This window comes from Triturus cristatus, chromosome 9, assembly GCF_964204655.1.
Source record: "Triturus cristatus chromosome 9, aTriCri1.1, whole genome shotgun sequence".
NCBI lineage: Eukaryota > Metazoa > Chordata > Amphibia > Caudata > Salamandridae > Triturus > Triturus cristatus.
This window is the reverse complement of record NC_140592.1, coordinates 6,689,420-6,701,578: the sequence shown is the minus strand read 5'-3', so window position 1 is coordinate 6,701,578 and position 12,159 is coordinate 6,689,420. Positions and strand designations below refer to the sequence as shown.

The 12,159-nt window shown below is 46.1% G+C and overlaps 1 protein-coding gene across 1 annotated transcript in view; it reads left to right on the top strand.

Annotated features, from left to right (window-relative positions):
* STAB1 (stabilin 1) overlaps positions 1 to 12,159 on the top strand; it is a 1,212,756-nt gene that overhangs the window by 1,020,961 nt on the left and 179,636 nt on the right. Inside the window, exons 54-55 of the mRNA XM_085624210.1 lie at positions 2,467 to 2,613; positions 5,248 to 5,313. Coding sequence (XP_085480336.1) covers positions 2,467 to 2,613; positions 5,248 to 5,313 — 213 coding nt within the window. The remainder of the gene's footprint in view (positions 1 to 2,466; positions 2,614 to 5,247; positions 5,314 to 12,159) is intronic.

The following is a 12,159-nucleotide window of genomic DNA, read 5'->3' as shown; positions in this document are numbered from 1 at the left end:
TTATGCAGAGCCCACTTAAGGCATCCATAGTGTTGGAAGGGCGTTCTCCAGGGGGCTTCGGAATACGTTCCTGACCACCCTTTGACCCACCTCTCCCAGAGTTAGGCCGAGCAAGGGCGGGGAGGCCCTTCCTGGAAGGGTCTCATTCCTAGGATCGCACACACTGAGCTTACACTATCTGACAGAGGGACACCACACAGTAGTTCTTCGTAAGACAGTATACTTTATCGATAGTTTCAGGGGATCTTTATGATCCGAGATGCAGTTGTTAAATCAATGCCACAAGCGGCGGCAGTTTCGTGATGGGTGTATTGGGGTAGCGGGACAGTCTTTGAATTCAGTGTCTCTGCGTAGTATCCTTCGCACAGCTCCCAATCCTCGAGCTGGGGGATGTGGTTTCTCTCGGCAATCTCTGCCGATTCTCCTGGAGGGGAGCGCCGCGAGTCACTCAGCAGGCACAGGTGGTTTCGGAGTCGGGGAGCCGCGACAGCATCAGCAGGGCTCCGATGGTCCAGAGTTCAGGGAGCCGCGACAGCGTCAGCATGGCTCAGATGGTTCAGAGTTCGGGGAGCCGCGACAGCGGCAGCAGGGCTCAGATGGTTCAGGGTTCGGGGAGCCGCGTCAGCGTCAGCAGGGCTCAGATGGTTCAGAGTTCGGGGAGCCGCAACAGCGTCCGCAGGGCTCAGATGGTTCAGAGTTCGGGGAGCCGCGACAGCGTCAGCAGGGCTCAGATGGTTCAGTGGGTTAGGTAGCATTCTTGGGTTCAGAGATCGATCGAGCTGCGTCCAGGTCAGCAGGGCTCTCGTAGGTCCAGGTCTTCTCTGCCGCCTGTCCCTTCAGCACCCCTTGTTATACTCCCCCTCCTCTTTGAAGTCCGGAGTCCTCGCAGAGAGGGGTCCCCGCGCCTGGGGGCGGTGTGTCGGGATTTCCTGTCGCTCGGCCCTTTGATCTGTTCAGGTGGGTCTGGGAGGGACTCCAGACGCCCAGCATGCGAGGCGCCCGCTCACCGGGGGCCTGGTGGCCGATCGAAACCCTCCTTGGGGAGGAGATCAGGGGTATGACTGAGGTGGCGTCCCTCGGTCTGGCTTGGGGGGTTTCTCTCTCCCTCGGCCGGGCATGCATGGTAGTGTCTTGGGTTTGGCTGGGGCCCCGGCCGGCCATCGAGTTTGTTGGGCCATGGTGGCCGGAAGTCTGTGATGCTGGGGATCAGGTGGAGTTGCAGGGTTGCTTACTGGTCGGGAGGGCCCACGCCACAAGGCCGGTCTCACACGTAGCTGGACCAGAGCCTGCCCAGGAGATCCACAGCTCACCCACAGGATCAAACGCTGTTCCTCCAGGGCCACTCAATGGATCCAGAGCCCACCTAAAAGAACCAGTGCTCCAATAGTGCCTTCTGAGAGGATCCGATCTCCACCAGAGCCCATCCAAGTCATGTAGAGCTGCAGGTCAAGGGTTTCCAGTGGCATAGTCCACTGAAGTATTCCCATTTTTTAATGGGATAGAAGAAACGTGATTTTGAGGGGGTTGGGAACCACTCATTTGTGGCAGTGCTCCTGTTGTTCACACTCTAAATGAGCTCTGAATGCTTTACCTTTTCATGCCTGGGTGCCATGGTGGGGCTTATCATGAGCTGAATATACTTCATGCACAAATGCACAATAGAACCTGAGGACAGGAAGGGTCAAACCATTTATCACGATTATTGCACCAGTGATTGTCAGCAGCTACAGGAACACTTCCAACGTAATTCTCCCGCAATGGAGAGGGGGTGGTTACACCAGGCTCTGGCTCGTGCAATGCCAGTCTAAGAATGCCCATGAATATAAAATGTGACATTCATGAATGGTTTACAGATCTAATAATCCCTATAAATATAAAAGGTAACATTCATGAATTGTTTATGGATCTAATAATCCCTATAAATATAAAAGGTAACATTCATGAATTGTTTACAGATCTAATAATCCCTATAAATATAAAAGGTAACATTCATGAATTGTTTACAGATCTAATAATGCCCTTAACATAAAGGGAAACATTTGTGAATTCTTTACAGATCTAATAATACCCTTTATATACAAAGATAACATTCTTGAATTGTTTGCAAATCTAATAATCCCTATAAATATAAAAGGTAACATTCATGAATTGTTTACAGATCTAATAATCCCTATAAATATAAAAGGTAACATTCATAAATTGTTTACAGATCTAATAATGCCCTTAACATAAAGGGAAACATTTGTGAATTGTTTACAGATCTTATAATGCCTGAGATATAAAAGGTGGCATTCAAGAATTGCTTACAGATCTACTAATGCCGTTTATATAAAAGGTGACATTCAGGAACTGGTAACAGATCTAATAATGCCCTCAAAATAGAAAGTAGTATTTGTGAATTGTTTTAAGGTAGTCCCTGCTTGTACTTAGGCATCCTTTCCTGAATGTGTCTGCTCTTTCCTGCAGGGGGAGCTCACCGTGGGTGAAGAGAATGCACGGATCATCCAAAGGCACATGGAATTTGATGGCGGGATTGCACATGGCATCGATCAGTTGCTAGAACCACCAAACCTGGGAGCTCAGTGTGACATGTTCATCACGGTGGAGATAATGGTGAGTATTGGGAAGTGAGGGGGTAGCTTAGTCCCTCATGGACACCTGGAACTCAGTGCACTAGACTCATCACTGTGGACCTATCAGTGAGTATCAGTAAGTGAGGGGGTAGCTTAGTCCCTCATGGACACCTGGAGCTCAGTGCACTAGACTCATCACTGTGGACCTATCAGTGAGTATCAGTAAGTGAGGGGGTAGCTTAGTCCCACATGGGCACCTGGATCTCAGTGCATTAGGCTTATCACTGTGGAGCAATCAGTGAGTATTTGGAAGTGAGGGGGTAGCTTAGTCCCTCATGGACACCTGGAGCTCAGTGTACTAGACTCATCACTGTGGACCTATCAGTGAGTATCAGTAAGTGAGTAGGTAACTTAGTCCCACATGGGCACCTGGATCACAGTGCACTAGGCTTATCACTGTGGAGCTATCAGCGAGTATTGGGAAGTGAGGGGTAACATAGTCCCACAATGGCACTGGGTGCTCTGTGCACTAGACTCATCACTGTGGAGCTATCAGCGAGTATAGGGAAGTAAGGGGGTAGCTTAGTCCCACAATGGCACTGGGAGCTCAGTGCACTAGACTCATCACTGTGGAGCTATCAGTGAGTATAGGGAAGTAAGGGGGTAGCTTAGTCCCTCATGGACATCTGGGGCTCAGTGCACTAGACTCATCACTGTGGAGCTATCAGTGAATATCAGTAATTGAGTGGGTAACTTAGTCCCACATGGGCACCTGGAGCTCAGTGCACTAAACTCAACACTTTGGAGCTATCAGTGTGTATCAGGAAGTGAGTTGGTAACCCAGGACCTACCTCTTCTTTAATTTAACCCTTCCTTATAGAGAGTTGCCAAACTCTTATTTTATCTAAACCTTCTTCTTCGAGAGGTGCCCACCTCCTCATCTTTTATCTAACCCTTCCTCTCACTGAGGTGCCCACCTCCTCATCTTTTATCTAACCCTTCCTCTCACTGAGGTGCCCACCTCCTCATCTTTTATCTAACCCTTCCTCTCACTGAGGTGCCCACCTCCTCTTTTATTTAACCATTCCTCTTGGAGAGGTGCCCACCTCCTCCTCTTTTATCTAACCATTCCTCTTAGAGAGGTGCCCACCTCCTTTTCTTTTATTCAACCCTTCCTATTAGCAAGTTGCCCACCTCCTCTTCTTTTATCTTATCCTTCCTCTAGGACAGGTGCCCACCTCCACCTTCATCTAACCATTCCTCTCAGTGAGGTGCCCACCTCCTCTTTTATCTAACCCTTCCTCTTGGAGAGATGCCCACCTCCTCTTCTTTTATCTAACCCTTCCTCTTAGCGAATTGCCCACCTCCTCTTCTTTTCTTTTACCTTTCCTCTTGGAGAGGTGCCCACCTCCTCTTCTTTTATCTGACCCTTCCTCTCACTGAGGTGCCCACCTCCTCTTTTATCTAACCCTTCCTCTCAGTGAGGTGCCCACCTCCTCTTTTATCTAACCCTTCCTCTTGGAGAGATGCCCACCTCCTCTTCTTTTCTTTTACCTTTCCTCTTGGAGAGGTGCCCACCTCCTCTTCTTTTATCTGACCCTTCCTCTCACTGAGGTGCCCACCTCCTCTTTTATCTAACCCTTCCTCTCAGTGAGGTGCCCACCTCCTCTTTTATCTAACCCTTCCTCTTGGAGAGATGCCCACCTCCTCTTCTTTTATCTGACCCTTCCTCTCAGTGAGGTGCCCGCCTCGTCTTCTTTTATCTTACCCTTCTTCTTAGTGAGTTGCCCACCTCCTCTGTTATCTAACCCTTCCTCTTAGAGATGTTCCCACCTCCTCTTTTTATCTTATCGTTCGTCTTGGAGAGGTGCCCATCCTTTGCTCCCTCCATCCCTGGCCCATCCCATGCTCCCTCCATCCCTGGCTCATCCCTTGCTCCCTCCATCACAGGCCCATCCCTTGCTCCCACCATCCCTGGCCCATCCCTTGCTCCCACCATCCCTGGCCCATCCCTTGCTCCCACCATCCCTGGCCCATTCCCTGCTCCCTGCATCCCTGGCTCGTCCCTTGTTCCCTCCATCTCTATCCCATCCCTTGCTCCCTCCATCCCTGGTCCATCCCTTGTTTCCTCCATCCCTGGCTCCTCCTTTTCTCCCTCCACCCGGCCCATCCCTTGCTCCCTCCATCCCTGGCCCATCCCTTGTCCCCTCCATCCCTGGCCAATCCCTTGCTCCCTCGATCCCTGGCCCATCCCTTGCTTCCTCCATCCCTGGCCCGACCCTTGCTTCCTCCATCTCTGCAACATCCCTTACTCTCTCCATCTCTGGCTGATCCCTTGCTCCCTCCATCCCTGGCCCGTCCCCTGCTCCCTACATTCCTGGCCCATCACCTGCTCCCTCCATCCCTACCCCATCCCTTGCTCCCTCCATGCCTGGCCCATGCCTTGCTCCCTCCATCCCTGGCCCATCCCTTGCTCCCTCCATCCCTGGCCCATCCCTTGCTCCCTCCATCCCTTGCTTTCTACATCCTTTGCTCCCTCCATCCCAGGCTCATCCCTTGCTCCCTCCATCCCTGGCCCATCCATTGTTTCCTCCATGGGCCTGGTGTTTCAAGCAAGGTATTACCTAACCCCTACCCAGGGGGTCTGAGTAAACTTTTCTTTTTTGTGTTTCAGCGTGGAGATCTGAGCTGTGGACCCTGCAGCTTTGCTCCTGCCTGTCCCCGAGGATCCACGTCACGGGTAAAGTCTGCACTTTCTTTTCTCTGAGCCCCGAAATAATGACATTAGTAACAGCAGGCTCTGGTCTTATTATGTGAATGGCTCTCCTGGGCTAGCAGGGCCCAGGCGCTCTGTGTCCAGTGGGCAAATGAAAGGCACATAGTGGACCTCCTGAAGCCCGTCACCCCATTCCTCACACACAGACACTCACTGACCCCCTCTTCCAGGCACTTACCATATACACCTCACAGCCCAGCCACTCAGAATACCCCTAGCCAACAGTCGCTCACAATTGCACATCCTACAGACACTCACTGAACTCCTCCTCCAGGCATTTACAATATACCTCACAGCCCACCCACTCAGAATTCTTCTAACTGCCAGTCACTCACACCTGCACATCCCTACAGACACTCACTTAACCCCTACTCCAGGCACTTACATTGCATCTCAGCCAAGTCACTCAGAATACCACTAACCAGCAGTCACTCACACCTGCACATTCCCACAGACACTGCCTGACGCCCTCCTCCAGGCACTTGCACCTGCACACCCTACAGACACTTACTGATGCCATCCTCCAGGCATTTATAATATACACCTCACAGCCCATTTATTCAGGACCCCACTAACTGGCAGTCACTCATACCTGTACATCCCCACAGACACTCACTGAACCCCTCCTCCAGGCACTTACAATATACCTCACAGTTCAGCCACTCAGGAAACCTCTAACCGACAGTCACTTATAGCTGCACATCCCCACAGACACTAACTGACACCTTCCTCCAGACAGTTAAAATGCATCACAGTCCAGCCACTCAGGACCCCACTAACCAGCAGTCACTCACACCAGCACATCCCCACAAACACTAACTGAACCCCTATGCCAGGCGCTTACAATATACACCTCACAGCCCAGTTACTCAGAATACCAATTACCGGCAGTCGCTCACACTAGCACATCCTACAGACACTCATTGACCCCCCTCTTCCAGGCACTTACAGTATACACCTCAGCCACTCAGGACCCCACTAACCGTCTGTCACTCACACGTGCATATCCCCACAGACACTCACTGACCCCCTCCTCCAGGTAATTACAATATACACCTCACAGCCCAGCCACTAAGGACACCACTAACTGACAGTCACTCACACCTGCACATCCACACAGACACTCACTGACTGAACCCCTTCTCCAGGCACCTAGCATGTACCTCGGAGCCCAGCCGCTCAGGATTCCCCTAACTGGCAGTCACTCACACCTACACATCCCCACAGACACTCACTGAACCCCTTCTCCAGGCACTTACAGTACATCACAGCCCAGCTACTCAGGACACCATTGACAGTCCCTCACACCAGCACATCCCCACAAACACTCACAGAACCCGCTGCCAGGCACTTACAATGCATCACAGCCCAGCTACTCAGGACACCACTAACCAACAGTCACTCCCACCTGCACATCCTGACAGTCACATACTTAATCTTCTCCTCCAAGCACCTACAATACCTCACAGTCACTCAGCATACCACTAAACTGCAGCCACTCACACCTGCAGGTCCCCACAGATGCTCATTGTACTCCTCCAGGCACTTACAATATACACCTCACAGCCCAGCTACTCAGGATACCACTAAATGACAGTCACTCACACATTCACCCCCTTACACCAAAACATGCTGCACTTCCAGAAACTAACACAGGCCATTCAGTACATGAGTGACAGTCTACTCACAACAACACTTAGCCATTAAAACTCACAAAATTAATTCTCTGTTTACTGACAATAGTACCCACAGAGCCACTCATAACAGCCTTCATCCAGAAACACCTTACTGAAGCAGTCCTTCAGTCACACTTGGCAGAGCACACACACCGGGTCCCAAGAACAGTCACCCTCAGAACTACTATTAAATTCCAATATTTCCCAAAAATTTCTTCAATATAACGAAGTTTATTTCAGCACGGCTACAGGCTTCCATTCAAGTTGAAGGACAGAGACAACTGCCTCAACTTAGTGGAATGATACATCAAGTAAGTTCTGAGAGAACTTAGAACACCAAACAAAGATATACATGTCGCATGCATTTAAAGACACAAAGCATAAATCTCAAGAACAGCATTTATAATTACATCATGGAATGTAACACATACCCCATATTAAAAGAAAACAAAATCAATGAAATTACACAAAATCATCAAACCACCAGGAACATTTCTGATACGTGTATCAGACTTAACCCTTGACGCCACAGATTCACAAGTGCGCCCATTTACTTGATCATCATACCTGTGGACACTATCCCTATGTGCAGCTTCACTTGAAGATGATTGGACAGGACATTTGGCAACTTTCCTAGTATTCCAAACCTTACCATCTTGAGTTAATATGCTATTTTTAAAGATTTTCTTAATTTGTATTGGCTTTCCATATTTGTTTGTGCCTTTGCCTAAAATGCCCGGCCTTAATATTCTTACCCAATCACCAACCCTGAAGGCATGTTCCTTGGTTCTCCATTTATTGTCATACCATAACTTTGTTTTGTTTTGCTTACATTCAACTCTCTTTGCAGTAACATGCACACCTTCATCATTCTCAAACAAGCTTTTACACTTCCCTCTGAACCACCAAGGACAAACCCTCGAAGCCGGATTTCTTCCCTTAAGTAATTTGAACGGGCTGATCTCAGTCGTAGAGTGTGGCGTAATGCGGTAAACCCACAACTGTTCTCTAACCACACTTAACCAATTACCTTTATGTTTTATAGCTTCCATGACAAATCCCTTTAGTACACGGTTAAAACGTTCAACTTGGCCATTTTCATGTGGTTCATACAATGAGGTCAGCTTATGAGTAATGTTGCAAGCTTTGAGAAAACTCTCCATCTCATTTGAAATGAGCTGCACCCCATTATCTGAAATTAACGTAGAAGGACACCCCTCTCTTGAAAAAATCTCCTTGAAGAAGTTTATGACCGCATTGGTATTTGCTTGCGGAACAAATTTTACCTAAGGCCATTTTGAATGGTAATCAATAATAACCAAAGCAAAACGTGAACTTTCAGGTAACATATTAAAAGGACCCGAAATATCGAAAGCCACCTTTTGCCAAGGTTCAGTCGGCCAATCTACCATTTTGAGAGGTGGTACATGTGTTCTTAACATTTTATCACTGGAACAACAGTCCTGACATTCCCTAACAATCCGATCAATAAACCTGTCCATGCCAGGCCACCAGAAGTACGATCTAATTAACCTTTTCATAGAGGAAATGCCCGGATGTGTCTTATGTGCCAACCTGAGAATGATTTCCTGTATTCCTTTTGGCGGAATACACTCACCCGTTTTGAATACAAAATCTCCTTCACAGAATAACTCATCTGCCACATTGTAAAAGGGCAACAGATCTGGACTCACTTTGCCCTTTTTAGGCCAACCCTCATTCACAAATCTCATAAGGTCTACCCACCTGTCATCATTGATCTGACACTCTTTCCACCTCTGTTCAGTGATATCATGATATTCTGCAGGCACAATATCATTGACACCCAAGACAAAATCACATTCCTTAACCACCTTTACCTTACTGTCATCCTCATTACACGGCAGACGTGATAAACAATCAGCCGTTACATTTTTTTTCCCTGGAACATACTCAACAGTAAAGTTGTATTCCTGAAGTCTTGAAGCCAAACGGGCAATTCTGGCCGTAGAGTTCCATCCACCCCCTGTTGACAATATATTGACAAGTGGTTTATGATCTGTCCTCAGTAAAAATGTGCTGCCCCACACATAAATCCTATAATGTTCAACAGCCCATACACATGCAAGCAATTCACGCTCAATGACTGCATATTTGCGTTCAGTTTCATTCAGAGTTCTTGATGAAAATGCCACATTCCATTCACACTTTCCATCCCTTTGGGATAGCACAGCGCCCAAACCATATAAGCTGGCATCAACCGTTACAATGCATTCTTTCCTTGTGCGAAACGGCTTTAAAGTGGGAGCATTAATAATATCGTCCTTGATTGCTGCAAAAGCTTTTTGTTGTTCATCCTTCCATTCATAGTTGACCCTCTGTCTTAGTAACATTCTCAAAGGCTCCATTTTAGTGGCAACATTTTCAACAAACTTACTATAGTATTCGCACATACCTGAAAATGATAATAATTGATCTCTGTTTATGGGAGCTGGGGCATTTAAAATGGCTTCCACATTAGATCTTTTAGGTATTAAACCTTCACCTGATAGGGTATGCCCTAAATATTCAACCGACGATTTGAATAAATTGCACTTGTGCACTTTAAGAGTAAGACCATTACTCTCAAGTCTTTTGCACACCTCATTGAGATGTACTTCATGCTCTACTACATTTTTAGAGAAAATCAATATGTCATCTTGGAAACATTTGACATAAGTGTCAATATCCCTGAAAATCTGAAACATTACCCTTTGAAAAACCGAGGCTGCTGATGCTAACCCAAAAGGCATTCTCTTGTACTGGTAAAGCCCTACAGGTGTAATGAAAGCAGTGAATTTTTTTGATTCCTCTGACAGCTCAATTTGGTGGTAAGCCGACCTTAAATCCAACGTAGAAAATATTTGTGCACCATCAAATAGCGAAACTAGTTCATTGATGTTGGGAAGGGGGTGGCAATCTATGACAATATTTGAGTTTAATGCCCTTAAATCGACACACACACGCAATTTTTGGTCAGGTTTCCGAACCAAAACAATGGGAGAAACCCACTCAGACGATTCAATAGGTTCAATGATGTTCTCATCCAATAGATCTTTAAGCATTTCTTTGAGTTCGTCTCTAACATTGATAGGAACACCCCTTAGTTTTTGCTTGACCGGCACGGCGTTGTCTTTCAACACTATCTTATGTGTGAAATTTCTCAGTTTTCCTAACCTATCACAGAAAACTTTGTCATACTTCTTTACTAACCTGTTTTCTCTATCTAAGACTTCCATATCAATGTTAAGTGTGGCTACTTTGCACATTTGTGAATCATCACACAGTGAAACTGGATTTTCAGCACGTGGATTGAGGGTTAAACCTAATTTCCACTGGTCTCGCCATCCAAGCACGTTTACCCCTTTTATAGCAATGTACAATTTGATATATGAACTCCTTCCCTCAAAGTGCAGTGGGACTTGGAAAAAACCTTCCATCTCAATTTTTGAACCATCAAAACTTTCAGCATACACATCAGATTGTTGTAACTCATTGCAATTACATACATTTCTCAACTTTTCATTGAAATACTGCAAAGTTATGATAGTCCATGGCGAACCTGAGTCCACCATAAGATCTAAATTCACACCACAAATTTGAAAAGTACATTTAGGAGAACTCATGGAATTTTCCTTCCCGGTACCGTACTGTAGTATAGACACCACATGCCCTCTGTTGGATTCTTGAATATCGTTTATACTAGTAACTTTGTAAGTGTCTGAGCTGCTGGTAGCTGAGGTACGTGTGTGGTTATTATAACGTCTGTCTCTGCACACATTGCTGAAATGTCCTTTCCTGCCACAAATTTTACATTCCCTATTTATTGCAGGACATCCTTGGAAAGAAGCCACATGAGATCTGCTTCCACATCTATAACATGCGATGACATTGGTGGATGGTTCATATTTTTTACTGACACCAAATTTAGGTTGAAATTTCCCTTGCTGAGTATCAAATTTAGGTTCATTTTTAGGTTTAACCACACAGATGTCCTCTTCTGTAGACTGTTTGTTAGGATTAGAACTAACCACCACCATCCATTTCTCTGAAAGTTCAGTGGATTTCGCTACAGCGATCGCTTCATCCAGATTGGGATTACCCATGACCCATAGCTTCTCTTGAACTTTTTTGTTCTTGACATGTACAATGATTTGATCACGAATCATTTCATCAGTCATATTTCCAAAGTTACAATGTAAACTCAACCACCTCAGGGAAGTTAAAAAATCATCAAAAGATTCATCGTCCTTTTGTGACCTTGTATAAAATTTGAATCGGTTTACAGCGATATTAGATGTAGGTTTAAATCTTTTCTCCAATCTTGTTAGTGCTTCCACATATGTATTCATATTGTCACCTTCACCCAATTATGGTACTATCTGGGGTAATGCTCTAAAAATTTCTTGCCCCTCAGATCCCAAACAATGCAGCAAAATGCTCTTTTTTCTCTCTGCACCCATGCGCTCCCCGTCTATAGCTTTCATATAAGTAAAAAATTCCTCTTTCCATCTAGGCCAAGGAATAGGTGGGTCACCTTTTTTTTGAAGAAATTTATCTGGTGCTTCAAACTGCATGTTGTCTTATGCAAAATGCTGATACAATATTATAACACTCAACAACATTTGCTCAGAGAACCATGAAGTAAAAGAAACAATCTAAGCACAAAAAAAAAAAAAATCCAATTTGACCTAGAACACTCACGTTTTAAGTAATTGAAAGAATGTTGTATTATTTAAACTCAAAATACCAATTATAACTTGTGTCTGAGGAAATCCGATGAAGCTGCTTCGTTGCGCGTAGTTAGAATTGCAGACGCGATCTTGTTGCTAGGATACTTCCGTATGCAAGCTGATGGTTGCTATACAAACAAAAAAAAAAAAGGCCGCTGTGCGTTGTATTCTAGCGTGGACACGTAATCGCGTCAGCGCGATTACGATATGCGCTTAAGGTTGGCGTAATGCTCAGATTCCTCCGAGCAGTCGAACACCGTGGAAGGTTGAGTTGCCAGAATTCTTTAACACGGTGAGAATATGTGCGAGTGGTGAAGTTTGAATGATGCGAATGCTACGTAGAGTATGCACTCACCGCTACGGCCACATGCCAAATTCTTTTT